This window comes from Podarcis vaucheri, assembly GCF_965113315.1.
Source record: "Podarcis vaucheri genome assembly, chromosome: 8".
Taxonomy (NCBI): Eukaryota; Metazoa; Chordata; class Lepidosauria; order Squamata; family Lacertidae; genus Podarcis; species Podarcis vaucheri.
Window position 1 is genome coordinate 29,125,132 of NC_138766.1, and position 17,786 is coordinate 29,142,917.

At 43.7% G+C, this 17,786-nt stretch overlaps 1 protein-coding gene across 1 annotated transcript in view; it reads right to left on the minus strand.

The window, feature by feature from the left end:
* LYRM4 (LYR motif containing 4) overlaps positions 1-17,786 on the minus strand; it is a 55,442-nt gene that overhangs the window by 35,915 nt on the left and 1,741 nt on the right. Inside the window, exon 2 of the mRNA XM_082234731.1 lies at positions 13,719-13,839. Coding sequence (XP_082090857.1) covers positions 13,719-13,839 — 121 coding nt within the window. The remainder of the gene's footprint in view (positions 1-13,718; positions 13,840-17,786) is intronic.

The following is a 17,786-nucleotide window of genomic DNA, read 5'->3' on the forward strand; positions in this document are numbered from 1 at the left end:
GAGTGCATGGAAGCGCCGCTGTCAAAAAACATGTCCACATTTTAAATGGGATAAAAGAGGCAGGAGGGAATGTGGTATTAAGGGCAGCAAGATTTTCAACATCAGGAGGACTGATGAGGCAAGGGCTGGGGAAAGAACGAAGGAAGCGAGGGTTGGAATAAGGAAGGGTGGCTGTGGAGAGAAATAAAAGCACAGCGGCTGGCAATTCTGTGCACTGGTATTACCAGCCTGCTGAGAGCAATTACAATAGCACAGACAGCTTGCTTTATTGCAACCTTATTGAATTAACTTTGAGGGGCAGGAGGAAGAGGGAAATAACCCGAGTGATTCAGCAGGGAATTTATTAGAAAATTTTAATGCCAACTTAAATTTGATCCTAAGGCCTCAATATTAAAGGTCATCTCCATTACTGTACTACTGGAAACCCTCTGCTCCCACGTTCCTCCCTTGCCTTCCCCTTGTTTTCTTTTATATAAAAAAGCCCCACACACAATAAAATAGGTCAGAGCTCTTGCTTAAAGCTCCTTGGCATTTTTATCCGAGAGCAGCAAATATCTCCATCTTCGTCTGAAGACATTATAGACGGCCTCATCGCCTATAAGCTTCTAAATAGCTTCTTAAACAAAACAATCACAAACAAAATAGCAACATGCGCTACAAACAAATGGTTATTTCAAATAGTAAACAAAGCTTAGGAGAGCCACACAAAAAGTTAGGGAAAATTAACTAGACCATTACATACATTCTGTATTTCAGTAAGGAAACACCAGGGAAAGGGAATGAAAGTTATGGGAAGTTTTAGTAGGATAAAAGCTGGAAGAAGAAACTCCCCCTTCCTAATGTGTGACAGGTGAGTAATCTTTATTTGTGCAGTGCCATCAATATGCACCATGCTTTATTCGTTTAAACATTTACAGAGTTTTCCAAGCAAAAAAAAGAGAGGTCCCCAACCTCCAAACTATTATGATCAGCACCCCCTTTCTAAAAACCTATTATCTGGTCTTGCCAACCCTGTACATGTCACCTGCTCCACTGATGAATGTATAAATATCACTGCAAACAGTGTTAGAAACTGGGATGGGAAAGTTAGGAGCCAAATGGCTCCTGGGACCTGGATTGTGGGCGCCAAAACAGAATGTCTGGTAGCCACGAAGGGGGGGGGGCAGGGGTTTGCCAACACTTTCTATTTATTATTATGATAAGCATGGGCTAATAGGCAATTCACTTAAGAGACCCATTGTTAATATCACATTTTTAGCAGAAATTGTTGAAATCTGTTTAATTTGGTGTTTACAATAAAAATATTGGTACCATACTTTAGTTTTCAAAACATGCTACTCTTTATTGTTAAACTCCTTAACATATATACAGTGGTACCCCGCAAGACGAACGCCTCGCGAGACGAAAAACTCGCAAAACGAAAGGTTTTTTCGTTTTCGAGTTGCCTCGCAAGACGAATTTCCCTATGGGCTTGCTTCGCAAAACGAAGCTTGCCCCGGGGACAGCGGGTCTTCTCTTTTGAAGCAAGGGGCTGTGGGGAGATAGCAATCTCCCTGCAGCCCCTTGCTGCAAAAGACGTCCGGGGGAAGCGGGGAAGCGAAGCGCTTCGCTTCCCGCTTCCCCCGGACCTCTTCTGAAGCAAGGGGCTGGGGGGAGATAGCGATCTCCCTGCAGCCCCTTGCTGCAAAAGACGTCGGGGGAAGCGAAGCGCTTCGCTTCCCGCTTCCCCCGGACCTCTTCTGAAGCAAGGGGCTGGGGGGAGATAGCGATCTCCCTGCAGCCCCTAGCTGCAAAAGACGTCCGGGGGAAGGGGGGAAGCGAAGCGCTTCGCTTCCCGCTTCCCCCGGACCTCTTCTGAAGCAAGGGGCTGGGGGGAGATCGCGATCTCCCTGCAGCCCCTTGCTGCAAAAGACGTCCGGGGGAAGCGGGAAGCGAAGCGCTTCGCTTCCCCGCTTCCCCCGACGTCTTTTGCAGCAAGGGGCTGCGGGGAGATGGCTTCTCCCGGTGCTCCGAAGCCGGGCGGGGGGGCAGGGGACACCTCCCGCCGCAGCGGGGACACCTTTTGAAGGCAGGCGGGGGGGAGCAAAGACTTTGGCCGCCCGCCCGCCTTCAGAAGAGGTCCAGGACCTCTTCTGAAGGCTGGCGGGGGGCAAAAGTCTTTGTCCCCCCTGCCTGCCTTCCCAGGGGCTTTTAAATCGCCCCGGACAGCGGAGAAGTCCTCCGCTGTCCGGGGCGATTTTAAAATGCCGCCCGCCAGCATTTTAAGATCGCCCGGACAGCGGAGAAGTCCTCCGCTGTCCCGGGGATTTTTTAAATGCTGGGGGTGGAAAGAAAAGCCCTTGTTCCCCCCCCCAGCCTTCAGAAGAGGTCCGGGGACAGACTGTCCCCGGACCTGGTCTGAAGGCGGTTTCCCTAGGAACGCATTAATTGATTTTCAATGCATTCCTATGGGAAACCGTGCATCGCAAGACGAAAAAACCGCAAGACGAAGAGACTTGCGGAACGAATTAATTTCGTCTTGCGAGGCACCACTGTACTTCAAGGCTTGAGTAATCCTTGAGCCAGGTACAAAAAAAGGCACTCAAGACTTTTTGAGGTGCTTGCAAGTGGAGAATCTTTAGGTGCAAAATATACCTGGTGCCCTGCTAATTTCGAACCCTGATTGCAAGCGAGACTGTGTACACACAGCCTGTGGCTGCATTCAACATCTGTTGACTGGGGTAGTAAGAAACATCTTATATTAGAAAGAAAATATAATAGGCATTTTTAAAATAAAGAAATGCAATTAATGCTGGATGGAGGGTGGAGTATGGCTCCCACTTTTAAAACTTCTAAACCATTATCTACCCACTGAAAAAGAAATGCAGTTGTGCCACAATTTACTTGCTAACATTGCAAGATCTTTTGAGGTGGTGCAGGGGCAGAAGTTTCCAGTTCAAAGAGATGGAGGCACAGCGCTCAGCATTCCTATTTAAAGGATCTTAATTTCAGTAGAAGGTAGTCCATCTCTTAGCAGCCTGATTTTTGTGTGTGTGTGTTTGTCACTAGTGAATACTTATTGATGGCTATTACTCTCTTTCTGCTTCTGTTGGTATTCCTCTGGGATGCTAAATCAATTTTGTGCTTTTAAAAATTGACATCAATAATGTGTTTACATTTGCCAATACTTCTTAATTGTCAAGCTATAACGGTGGAACTCCAATAATAAATCTTGTCAACAGATAACTTCAGATGCTAGAATTTTAAGTGTTTCCTCTTCTGAGCAATTTGATAGGTTGAGGGTAAAAAGAAGGAGAGACAGGGTAGAGGAGTAATTCTTGGTTGCATAAAATACAGAAGCAGGCCTAGGGCAGACATAACACTCCAGGTCTCCTAATCGTTTCCAACCTTCATCTGTGCTCTGGGTTAAGGTCCCTGTGCTTTCTATTTTCATTGGAAGGAAAGGCCTCATTCACATCGAATGGAAATTTCCAAATCAAGGGTTCCAAATCAGGACCATAGTAGAAGAAAAGGATGAAAAGTTCTCCAAAACACCATCAGGGTATTGATTTAGTTTTGGCCCCCTGTGCCTGCTGGTTACTTAAAAACACACACACAAAAACCACCCTCATTCACAAACTGAATTTACAATTCCTGTCTAGTGAGTCCAGGTATGAACCCAAATATATAGCTTAATGTCACCTGCAAGGTCACATCTCTAGCAAGTCTGTAGCAAACAAGCTCAAGGATAGGGGAGGGGTATACCTCTCCTCGAGAGGAAATGAGTTAAGGTGCCTGGGCTGAGAGGGTAAAACAAGAACCTGCTTGAAATGCCAGGAAAGGGACTTGTGACAGGTAAGCAAAGGAAGAATAAGATGGGTCTGTATGCTGTTCATTGGACAAGCATCAATTTTGCAGGAAGGTTATCCTGATGCAGGTCCAGGAAGGAGCAGGGACCAACCATGAACAAGCAAAGCAGAGAAGGGAGAAAAGCTGATAAACTAAGCAACAAGCTCAAGATATTAACTGGGATAAGGTGGCTGAGTGGTTCCAGGGGTTGAAGAGTCCCAGTTTAGAGGCAGAAAAGTCCAGGTTTGAATCTGCTCTGTGTCACTCGTCTCAAAACTCACATGCCCATACCCAAAGCTTAATTATTCCCACTGAAAATACTTTATCACAAAACGTATGGTAGAGAATTCAAGTCAGAATCCCTATTTCGATCCCATATCCTAGTAAAGGTGTAATATTTAAGCAAATGTTGATCTTTAAGCCTTTCTTAGAAACCGATGTCTGCCAGAGCTCTGAATTGTTTGAGATTACCCCATTCATTTGTTTTGGAAATTTTTCTATTCCTTGTCTCCTGCACTAGAGATAGGTCACAATACTTTCCAAGTCGTTTTCAAGAGCACATTAGTCAATCTGAAATGTTACGAAGGCATACATAGATGAGAACAGTTAGATCTCTGTTGCCTAACAACAGGTGCAAGCACTCCTGGTCATAGCCATTGGCACTATAGTCCTGGATCCAGTAGAATCTCTGGACAACAAATCTCTTCCTAAGAGTCCATGCCAATCCCATCAACCACATATAAAGATGACCTCTCTCTATCAATAATAGCTGCATCTTGTTGGGGTTCAGTTTCAACTGGTTCAGCCTCTACCGCTTAATACAGTCTTTCAGACACTGACTTAACACTAAGGCATCAGTTCCTAGCTACTTACTGAAATAAATATATAACTGGATGTCATCAGCATAGTGATATCCCCTAAAAGTCTAGATTTAAGAACATTCAGTTACAATTCAAGCAGATTTTAGCCATCAGGTTGGCATCTGTCAGTCATAATGGAACTGAAAAAGTGTGCATGCATAATGAATATTAGAGACCCAGGTGAATTTCCAATCAAACGGCACTTGTGCAAAGTTTTAAATTTTAAACAGAGTTAAGTAGGCAATATTGTTCTGAATAACCCAGTTACTGCCAAGTCTGCTTGGGAATTATACTTAATTAATTATACGTTCAGGTGAACGAGTAAAACAAAGTAAGAATAAAAAGCGTAAGGTGAAAGTAACTGCAATCCTTGTAGTCTTGCCGTGATGCAAAAAGGAAGTGTCCATGTATTGTACATGAAGAATTCTACACTTTAAAACATCTATGATCAAACATCAAAGTGAAAAGCAAGTAGAACTTACTGTGCTGGGTGGTGATGCTAAAATTATTTGTGCTAAACACACAGACATTTCATTGTCTACGTACTGCCTCTATTTCAATGTTGTAGTGTTTTACTGACATTATGGGCTGTATTCAACTACGCCCTAGTCAGAGAAGACCCACCGAAATTAATAAAGCTAAGTTAGTCTTGTCTATTCACTTCAACGAGTTTATCCTTAGACTAGCGTCAATTACCGCCCTATGAATTTAATCTATAATTTTAATGTTGCAGCCTGCCCTGTATATTGTGATTGCAACAGAAGGGTGATATGGAATTACTGAAAAAGAATAAAGGTTACAAGGAAAAACAATACAGAGAAACTCACTAAATGAGTGGATTAGTTTGCCTTAAAAAACCCCCACACACATCTGTTTCCCTAGCGGGGAAGCCAAATGAAAGTGAACACCCTCATTAGCACCTTCAAGAATACCTGTACAAAATTATTCACAATACTGGGTTAATAAGGGTGGTAAGCACACCTCTTGAATGTGAAGGCTTCCTCGCCTGCTATGCTGGGTTGTTGGGCATGCCTTTCCTAATTGCCATTATATAATAAAGCAGTGTTACATAACCTTGTAATTTGGATGCAAGAACAGAGGAACTCTGCCAGCCAGCACTGTTATGCTCAAATCGTAAAAGCAGATGCTTTTCCAACTAGAAGAGTTTGGAAAAATCATTTTCTGCAGTACAGACTGCTTAGGACCTCATTTTCAAAACGGAAGTGTATAGCTAAATTATGGATTTTTGCTGTCACAAATATAGTTGTGGCTGCCCACCTCTGAAAGGGGCTTAGGCAAATCTGTGGTGTCTAAAGACTGTCAATGGCTATTACCCATAATGGGCACATTCTACGTCTCCTGTTGCTTCTGAATACCAGTTGCAAGGAAAAGTGCTGTTGTGCTCGTGTTCTTCACATAGGCATTTGGTGGTCTGTGAAAACAGGATCCTGGATTAGATGGGCCTTTGGTCTGATCCAGAATGTCCTTTTGATGTTCTTTCATTCTTGAGAATGAAGTGGACTTTCAAGCAAGCTTGCCTCCAGCACGTTTCAGTAGATATTTGTCTGGGCCAGGAGGAACAGAACCATGGAAGGGATGTAGTAGACCACGCGGTTTAACCCACTGCTCAAGAAACAGTGTCTTATTAGTTTATCCCTTGCCATTCACCTGCTTTACATGGGTGGTCTCTGGTCCTGCAACTTGCTTTGTTAACAGACACAGCTGATAAACACTTAAGTGTTCCTCTGGTGGCTGCAAATTTGGCAGATATTATATTTTATAATCTCAGAATATTTGAAGGATGGTTATAGTCTAACACATGAGAAGCCAATGTGCAGTGCTGGTGACACAAGCAAAACAGGCAGGGAGGGGGTTGTGCCATTCCTGCACAGGAGTAAGATGACCTGTGTGTGTCTGCCTAAAACAAAAAGTCAGGCCTGCACCTCTTATGCTTTTGCTTGCTTCCAAGCTCAGTAGGTGAGAGCCAAAACCACGGCAAGGTACAGGGGGATGAATATGCACTCTAGCACATTGGTCTTCAAACTGGTGTGTCAGGACCCACTAGAAAGTTACAGCCCAGTCTAAGCTGGCCTGCAACAGCAGCACTACCACCATGCAAATATATGGCTTTTAAAAAGATAAAGGTAAAGGGACCCCTGACCGTTAAGTCCAGTTGCGAACAACTCTGGCGTTGTGGTGCTCATCTCACTTTACTGGCAGAGGGAACCGGTGCTTGTCCTCAGACAGCTTCCAGGTCATGTGACCAGCATGACTAAGCCGCTTCTGGTGATACAGAGCAACGCACGGAAATGCCAATTACTTTCCCGCTGGAGCGGTACCTATTTATCTACTTGCACTTTGATGTGCTTTCGAACTGCTAGGTTGGCAGGAGCAGGGACCGAACGGGAGCTCACCCCCGTTGTGGGGATTCGAACCGCTGACCTTCTGATCAGCAAGCCCTAGGCTCTGTGGTTTAGACCACAGTGCCACCTGCATCCCAGCCTTTAGAGATACAGGCATTCAAATTCATGTTTGGATTAAAGGTCTAAAAAGGTTTAAGACTACTGCTTTAGAGCACACTTGAGGTTTCACTGCCACACAATGAGCCATCAAGTCCTGTCAGAAGAAAGTGTTTAAATATTTTGTTTAAGTGCCATACTTCTCACAAGGAGAATACACGCACTGCTCTTACAACATTATATTATATGGCCTCATTCATACACACTAGAAAATCAAGACTGGAAGATGCACAAAAGCTATCATTACTGATTCTCTAACCAGCTAGAACTTAAAAGCAATGCAAACTTTGTTCCAAGAAACTACATAGATGTCTGCTAGAAGTTAAGAAAGTCGCTTGTTGGTCTGCAGAAGAATCTTTTGCCTAAAGCACAGTTCTCTCAAGTTTGGATTACTTGGAATGGAACAGAAAAGCTGCAATGTGCCTCAGAGCTCTTGTTTTACTGAAGGGCACTTCAAAAGAAATATGTCGCTTTGAAAACTTCAGATAGGTGCTGTACCCTTCAAATTGCCTGGGAAATCCAAAATAATACCTTTTTAAATGGCCAGTTAGACAACTAATTCTTGAGAGATTAAACCTAAGAGCTTGGCTTCTTAAAAGCGCTGCTCTTTGGTTCTCAGCTATGGATTCACCAAACTTCCTTCAAACAATGCATTGCCAGATTTTTCCATCAAAAGTTCTAACTCTATGCTTACATTCTGCACTATTGAAGACTATCCCAATCTTGATTTCAAATGAGAAGCGAACAAAGTCAAAATCTTGGTTGACAGTAACAAAGTCAAAATTTTGGTTGTAGCAGTTAGGCAGAAGAAGAGTTTGGATCTGATATCCCGCTTTATCACTACCCAAAGGAATCTCAAAGCAGCTAACATTATCTTTTCCCTTCCTCCCCCACAACAAACACTCTGTGAGGTGAGTGGGGCTGAGAGACTTCAAAGAAGTGTGACTAGCCCCAGGTCACCCAGCAGCTGCATGTGGAGGAGCGGGGAATCGAACCCGGTTCACCAGATTATGAGTCTACCGCTGTTAACCACTACACCACACTGGCATGTCAGATTAAGACCTGGGAGACCAGCGTTCGAATCCACACACTGCTAAGTTTGCTGGGTGATCCTGGATACAATGGTGCCCCGCAAGACGAACACCTCGCGAGACGAAAAACTCGCAAAACGAAAGGTTTTTTCATTTTCGAGTTGCTTCGCAAGACGAATTTCCCTATAGGCTTGCTTCGCAAAACGAAGCTTGCCCCGCAAGCTCCGGGGACAGCAGGAAGCGCAGTGCGTCTTCCCCGCTGTCCCCGGACCTCTTTTGAAGCAAGGGGCGGCGGGGAGAAGCGCTGCGCTTCCCGCTGTCCCCGGACCTCTTTTGAAGCAAGGGGCGGCGCGGAGAAGATCGCTTCTCCCCGTTGCCAGCCCCGCAAGCTCCGGGGACAGAGGGGAAGGCGCAGCACCTTCCCCTCTCTCCCCGGACCCCTTTTGAACCAAGGGGCGGCAAGGGGGAGAAGCGATCTTCTCCTCTCCACCCCTTGCTTCAAAAGAGGGGACAGAGTGGCGCTTCCCCTCTGTCCCCAGACGGTCTCCATAGGAACGCATTGATTGATTTTCAATGCATTCCTATGGGAAACCGTGCTTCGCAAGACGAAAAACTCGCAAGAAGAAAAAACTTGCGGAACGAATTAATTTCGTCTTGCGAGGCACCACTGTAAAGTGGAGGGAGGATCATATTTATCACCTGGAACCTTAGGTGTGATGCAAACGTAATAAGAACTAAAAATACACTGGCCACATTTTTAACCATAAAAAGCCCAACCACTCACTTCTGCATGAGCGAAGGCACCAGGTGTATTTTGCACCTGGGTATCGGCCACTTGCAACCAAGTGAAGATGCCCAGGCGCCAGGGCAGCGTCTGACGTCTCCACCAGATGGAGGCGCATCTTGGCTCTTTTTACACACTAGCAACACATCCTGTAGAATTCCACCCATTATATTTTATCTGCACAATGAGAATGAATTTCAGGAACCAAAAACTTGTATTGGAAAATGCGACTTTCAAGCTGTCTGGCCCCCAAATGACAACTAGGCATTCTGTTTTGAAGACTGCAACCCTGGTTTAAGGAGCCTTTTTGGTGCTTAGCTTATATATCTGAGTTTCTAACACTGGACTGGGGATGGGAGTCACATGCCTGTGATATACAGGGTCAGAGGCAAAAAGAAATGTCAATTTTACTTTTGAAGAGTAGGTTTGCTTCTACACCCACACCCACCTCTCTATCTCTACCCAGGGAAGCTAGGAGCATTATCAGAATTCAATGAAGAAGAGGAGGAGGAGGAGGAGGAGTTTAGATTTGATATCCCGCTTTAGGGTAGTGCCCTAAGGAGTCTCAAAGCAGCTAACAATCTCCTTTCCCTTCCTCCCCCACAACAAACACCCAGTGAGGTGAGTGAGGCTGAGAGACTTCAGAGAAGTGTGACTAGCCCAAGGTCACCCAGCAGCTGCAGGTGGAGGAGCGGGGAAGCGAACCTGGTTCACCAGATTACGAGTCCAACACTCTTAACCACTACACCACACTGGCTCTCCATTCCACTCAGGCAAAGCTGCCTAAAGAGGCTGTAAATCATGGGTGGCAAGATGTGTGGTGCAGAAGGGTGTGTGAGCTAGCGAGAGTCTAGCCGGAGAGACCTGGGGAACCACATCTGGCCCCTGCCTGAGGTTCCCCATACCAGCATGAAGACTGTTGCCACATTGATGGTTCATGTAGCTCAGTAGTACTACATACTCTCTGACAGCAGCTCTTCAAGATCTGGGATCTTGTTGCCCAGGATCCTTTTCTAACTAGAGACTGCTCAACTTGTCCTGGAATGAATACTATGGATTTACCATTTGGGCCTAAATAAAACTTTAACTATGCTCTTGGGGAGAAACAGGCAGGAAACACCATTTTTAGGCTGTAACCCTGTGTACCCTTATCTCAGAGTAAGCCCCACTGAAGACAGTGGGACTGACTCCCGAGTAAACGTGCATAAACGTGCACAGGATTGGAATGTCAGTTACTTTTCTATAGAATATCTGCTCTGCTTTCATAGACATTTTCAAATAAAAACCAATAACCTGGAAAATATAAAAAAGACACCAGTAGACAAAAAGGCACTTTTATGCTTTTTAGTTATAGAAAGCTCCTCTTGTAAAATTCAGTCAAATCCCATGAATGTCATGGAACAAAATGACTATAATCCGTCACGTTTCCACAATCCCCTCCGGGCTGATTCAACTAGTTATTTATGAACCTGAGATGCCAATGGTCACTTTGATGACTAAACCATAAATTAGCATGTAAAGAGAATATAAATTTGATTTCACAGAAGCAACAAATTGCAAGGCAGCGAGGATATTATTTAATTTCTATCGACATGTCACGGGGGAAAAAAGTCAGCAAAAGGAGATGTGCTACATCTTAATAAACCTGCAAACTGCATAATACATCTAATATTTGATTTGCTCCACCGCCTTGGTTATAAAACTCTGCACATAATACAGGTCTTAGGTTTAAGATTTCAAAAACCCTAGTTCATGACAACACTTGTTCACTATTTGAATTAGTTCTTTATAACACACATAAAAAATAAACATTACACTTGAAAAATAATGAGAATACTCTTATAATTGTTCCTCTGGAATATGTAATTGCATGTAGAAAATAGAACAGTCTCAATATAGGTTTAGACATGGTGAAAAAATCTATATTTATCCTTATTAACAAGTGTGCTTAGAGACAGTGAGAGCATTTTGCTTGCTTATTAGAAAATAAGTAAATGATGGTTATACAACAACAGTTGTATAAGGTGATTTTTTTATACCATCTAGATACTACTTCAAACATTTCTGACTCCATAAACCACTGTCACATTCAGGAATCATAGAACTGCAGAGCAGGAAGGGACCCTGGGTATCATCTAGTCCTGGCTTCCTCAACCTCAGCCCTCCAGCTGTTTTTTGCCTACAACTCCCATGATCCCTAGCTAGCAGGACCAGTGATCAGGGATGATGGGAATTGTAGTCTCAAAACATCTGGAGGGCCGAGGTTGAAGAAGCCTGATAATGCAGGAATATGCAGCTCTCCCATACGGGGATCAAACCTGTAACCCTGGTGTTGTCAGCACCAATGTAGGCTGCAATACGAGATACACTTACTACAGAGAACACAGTCCCGTTGAAAACAGCGGGACTTGAATGTATGTGTATTACATTTTCCCTGATATGAAATCCAGCACAGCCAGACTGTGGTGGGGGAAATGTGGTTTCCTTGCAACAGAAAGATCTAAGGAAGATGCACAACAAATGAGTAATGTGTGCCTCAATTGTGTTAAAAACATACTGTGTACACAGCCTCTTGCTAAAAGCGAGCTGTTTCTCTGTATGTGTATCTAAACACATTAAGGCTTCAGTCTATAAATACTGATTTGGAAAATCCTGAATCAGTTGAGGCTGTACAATTCCATCTTTTGACTGACGTCTGATTGGCTGTGGCCTCTCAGATGTTTCTGAACTTCAGCTCCCGCCATTCCCAGCCAGCATGGCTAATCATCAAGGAATATGGGAGTTGCCGTCTTCCAACATGTGAAGGACTAGAAGTTAGCCACCCCTCTACTAAAGAAAAATAAAGATGCAACTGCTGGAATACGTGAAATTATTACAGAAGCAATTATGCTTTCTCCAGTGACCAGTGGGAAAACTGCTGAGTGGGAGACTGCAGGTCATGTGGAGGAACCCAGGCTACAAGAATCCAAGGTAGCAGGGCTGGGAGAAGCCTCCATATATCACCTTGGAAAGTCACTGTCAACTTTTTAAATAAGTCCATTTGCACACCAGCTTTCCTCTAAGGAGTTCAAGGTGGCCTACATGGTTAACCCCCCCTCCCCATTTCATCATCACAAACATAAGATTGCAAAAAAGGGGGGAGGGGGAGGCCTGTAGGATCAGGCCAAAAGCCCAACTAGCATGCTGTTCTCAAAGTGGCCAACCACATTCCCAAGCAGAACCTCCCAGAAGATGGTACCCAGTGACATGCTGCCTTTGACACTGGAAGCAGAAATACCCTGTGGTGTAGCTTAGGCTGATATATGGTGACTGGCTCATAGGGCAGGTCACTCAGTGAGATGCATGACAGAGTGTGAAGATTTGAATCCAGGTCTCTCGGGTCCAAGTCGGACACCCTAAAGACTACACCACACTGCTTCTCAACTGGAGTAGACATTACTGGGCTTGGCTCTTGGTTTGATTTGGTATAAAGCACCTTCAGATAATCATTTCTTCAAAGGCATCAACGAAAGAAAAAACACTGCCTTGCATATATACACACCGAGGAAGTCTAAAACAGGATATATTGCTCACGACAGTGAGACAGTTGGCACATTATAACACCAATCCTGGCCTGACTGCACTGGGTGCCAATTAGTTTCTGGTCCCAATTCAAAGTGCTGGTTTTAACATATAACACCCTAAATGGCTCAGGATTGCAATACCTGGACCACCTTGCCCCATATGAGCCAACCCAGACCATGCGACCATCATCTGAAGCTCCACAAGAGGTCTGGAGGGTGGCAACACAACAGTGGGCCTTTTTTGTGGTGGCTCCCCATTTGTGGAATGATGCTCTCCCCAGGAAGACATTGTATATGTTTAGGCCCCATGCAGAAACTTTCCTCTATAACCAGGCCTTTAACTATCTGTGGCCTCTTCATTTTTTTTAAAATATATTTTTATTGCTTTTTTCCAGATATCATATCAAACAACAAAAGAGAAAGAAGAAAAAAGAAAACAAATGAAATCCAACTTTCAATTACATTTTTCCGTGACTTACTGGACTTCCCCACGTCTCCCTCACCCTGCTTTCTTAACAATAAAATGTCAGCAAATTAATATCTTGTTTCGTGTGTTATTAATACTTTCAAATAATTCTCTTTTAGGTTCAAAATACTTATTATCAATTTACTTTTACTTTAAACTAAACACAATATTATTTTAAACTTTAGTCCTCTCCTAATCATATCTTAATTTCCAATATACAAAATCTTATTGCTGGAGCTTAATTTTTCAGTTCATGCAAATTATTGACAATCATATAACTTATAATGTTTTTGTAAATAGTCCTTAATTTTTTTCCAGTTCTCCTCCGTTGTCTCTTCTCCCAAATCCCGGATTCTGCCAGTCATTTCGTCCAACTATCTGTGGCCTCTTCAAAGTGCATGGGATGTTTTTAATGTATTTCCCCCTTCTTTTGGTTTTAATTTATCTATGTAAGTTTTTTGCTTTATTTTGTTGGTTGGTTGTAAGCTGCTTTGGGTTGTCTTGGGCAAGATAAAGCAACTAACAAAATAAATAAAACTAATTATAATAATTTTCACCATCTGTTAATACATTCAGCAGAGCCGTGTAACAGATCGAAGTTACACATTTGGAAGGAGACAGCAACATTTTTGCAATTTAATTAAACTGGTAATAAAAATATGCTTACCTGTCGGTGTATCATTTCCAGACTAGCTTTTGCTTTGTTCATTAGTGTTTCTACTTCTTCTGAATCCTTTATGTTTTTGTTTTCTCTGAAAGCATCCCTTATTCTTCTGATGGCATATGTCCTAAGCAAATGTTAGAAATGAAAAATGAGTGTCCACATGATTGCCAAAATTGTGAAAGAAAAGCTGTAAAACAACTATTATAATGCCGAGGACCAAGAGTTTGAGGAATATAGAAATATGCTGAGTACTAACAATCGTGCATTTATACAGCGCTTCGGAGGGACGTGGGTGGCGCTATGGTCTAAACCACTGAGCCTCTTAGGCTTGCTGACTGGAAGGTCATCGGTTCGAATCCCTGAGACGGGGTGAGCTCCCATTGCTCTGTCCCAGCTCCTGCCAACCTAGCAGTTCTAAAGCATGCCAGTGCAAATAAATAGGTACCGCTGCAGCAGGAAGGTAAACGGTGTTTCCGTGCACTCTGGCACTTCTCACGGTCCTCCGTGCACCAGAAGCGGTTTAGTCATGCTGGCCACATGACCCAGAAAAACTGTCTGCGGACAAATGCCAGCTCCCTCGGACTGAAAACGAGATGAGCACCGCAATCCCACAGTTGCCTTTGACTGGACTTAACCATCCAGGGGTCCTTTATCTTTACCCTTTACTGTGCTTCATATTTATAGACGTATCTATACAACACTTCAGAATGTTCAGAGCACATTGACCAGGTCTGAATGCAATGCTAATCCAAACCATGGTTCAGCACAACACTTTGGTTCTCAGAGAAGAGATCACAGCCACTTTGTTCCTCTGGTTCTGCTTCTGTTGTGAGCAAAGCCACAGTTTAGTTTAGCATGTTGTCTGAAGCTAGGCTCATGGTTGTCTTACCCCAGACAAAGCATGAGCTGTAACCAAGGCCTGCTACTTAACTTGGGATTTTAAAAGGAATAATAAAATCAAACTTACTACATGGATTGTAACTTTATCATTCCCTTATAAAATCCTTTATTATCCAAAAAAAAAAGAAAAGAAAAGAAGATGCACAAAACAAATCTGCAATGCTCAAGATGCTTGTCTGAGCACATAGTAGATTGCAGTCGAAGTTCATGTTTTTATATCGTGAACTGCCCCATGATCCTCAGGTGAAGCATAGTAAAACAAACAACAACAATACGTATAAGGGATTTTGAGGCCAAGTCCCAGCCCTATGTGCTAGAAGTAAAAGATTTATAAGATAAGGTTGAGACCACATCCTGTCCTGGGTCATCATCCTGTCCACCATGGGCAGTGTCTGCACATTGGGGCCACACTCTGAAGCACAAGTCATAAGCACTGAGCCAAGAGTTCTATCCAAGTTCTGGGTAGTGATGTAGGAGGTGCAGCCCACTGCCTTTGTGAACGCATATGGCGGAGTAAGGGAGCAGGCCTCCATGGAGCATTTGGAAATCTTTGGGGTTCAGATGTTGCACTCACAATGAACTGGATGGTGTCCCTGGTGAGTAAGTGCAGCTTCAATGAACTGTTTTCTAATCTCAGTCCTAGTGGCATTTTATCTCTGCTAGAAGCCCTCACGCACATCTCTCGACTCTAGCCTCCTAGTCTTTGTTTTCGATTTGCACTTCAGCTGTTTTAACTTCCATTTTGGAATCTACTTTGTCTGCCGCCTGCTGCACCCAGGCACGAAAACCAATGGAGAAAAACAAAAAGCAATTCAAAACCTGAAGGGAGCACAATATCCGCCACAAGAGAGTAGTTAAGTGTTTTCATTAAGTTTCACAAACTCCAGCATAGAAGAGGCCCCAAGATTACTCTGCAGTTACAATGGCAGTGACAACGTTATTCAAATCTCTGATTGAAAGAACAAGTTACAGGAAGGCAAGTTGCGGCAGTACATCAAATACTTCTGATTTCCAGATCAAACCTAAGTGAATGAATAAGCTGGTAAAATGCTTCTCTAAAAATAATGTGCCAGAAGGTTCATTGCAAGGAATATCAAACTGGCTCCTACAAACAAAAATTAAAAAGCATGTTGAAATCCCAAGCCATTCAGTAACAATGCCAATTCCATTACAGCTGTGAAGATGCCTTGCATTTAACCAACACATTGGTCTATATAGCTCAGTGTATTGTCTTAAACTGGCTGGGAGCAGCTTTGCAAGATTTCAAGCAGGAGTCCTTCCCAGCCATACTCAGAGATGCTGAGATTGATCCTGGGACCTTCTGCATGCAAGGTAAAGGTAAAGGGACCCCTGACCATTAGGTCCAGTCGTGACCGACTCTGGGGTTGCGACGCTCATCTTGCTTTACTGGCTGAGGGAGCCGGCATACAGCTTCTGGGTCATGTGGCCAGCATGACTAAGCCGCTTGTGGCGAACCAGAGCAGCACATGGAAATGCCGTTTACCTCCCCACTACTTGCACCTCCCCTCTACTTGCACTTCGTGCTTTCGAACTGCTATGTTGACAGGAGCAGGGACCGAACAACAGGAACTTACCCGGTTGCGGGGATTCGAACCACCGACCTTCTGATCAGCAAGCCCTAGGCTTTGTGGTTTAGCAGATGCTTAACTACAGAGCCATGGCTACCCCCCACTAAAAATAATGGGAGCTACCAAGGAACATGGTGTTCATTTATTTCCATGTCTCAGACCTTCCCTTATCATGTAAGCAGGCCTAAAGGTACTCTTCATGCATCTCCAGGTAGATTTTCATGGGGCTGTGCTGCTAAAAGCTAACACAGTGTGTTGGTGGACCTTGCACTCGAAATAGATGCCATTATGCAGAAAGTTCCGGTGCATTAAAGAAACCTTGGGAAGAACCCCCCCCCCCCATGTTCATTGTTGTTCTGGGTTTATGCTCTTCAGGCAGGAGCCACCAGCTGTGTAAACCCCATACATTTAAAGCACATTTCTACCAAAACGAATCTCAGGAACTGTAGCTCTGTGAGGGGTGAACTACAGTTCCCAGGATTCTTGGGGTATATATTTAAAATATATGATGTGTATGCAACCAGTGTCTCCTGCCTGAAGAAGAGAAACCCAGAAGATCAATAAACGGGCGGCTTTCTGTCCCAAGATTTATTTAATGTATCCACTGAGTTTGGTTGGCAGAAGACAGGAGGCTCAGGCTACAATCCTGTATCCACTTACCTGGGAGTAAACCCTACTGAGCTCCATTGGACTTCCTTCTGAGCAGACATGGTTAGGATTGTGCTGTTACTTTTGAGTAGTCTACTCTAGCTTTGCCAAAGTACTAGTGAATAAAAATGGCATATCCTCCTACTTTAGTTGTGATTGCCCAACATTGCATCAGGCTGGACTAAATTGGGGTCCTCTACAATTCTGGGTGATGTTACATTTAACCCATCATATGCGGGTTCAAAAATGGGTTACTGAACAAGACCATTTTGATGTATGGGTACTATAAATATGTTTTATAAATAGATACTTGCACACTGCAGAGGCTCCCATTGACACATGTTTCTGCAGTATGTGCTGAGGATACCATATCAATATGCAGCTCTTATTCTAAAAATCTCCCTTTGAGGAATCTCTTATTACGATGTCTGCAAAAGTGCACTGAACCCTCTGTTTATTTTATTCCAACTGCAACAATGTGCTCCATAAAGCCATTGTTCTTTGTTTCTTTGTGGTTTGTCTTGTTTGCATGTTGTTTTTGAAAATTCAAACATATCTTTAAAGAATCAATGCTCTCTTGCAATGTATGAACAGTTCAGACCCAAAGGTTGTAACGGTATGCATCCTTCCTTGACAATTTCTCATAGACCTGTATATACATAAGATAAGAGCATAAAAAGAGCCAATGACTCTCACTGTGGCCAACCAAATGCCTTTGAGCTCAAAAGCAAACTTCCTACTTGCAATTTGCAGCAACTGGCATTGAGGGGCATTCTGCCTCTGTTTGGATTGGGCTGTACCAACAATTTAATGGAAAAATCCATTGCAACCAGGGTCGAGCTGTCCTGAGAGTGGGGGTGAATGCCACACCTTAAAGTTTAAACTGTTCCTTTCTAATACATATGAAGGTCAGACATGCATTACCAGGCAACTA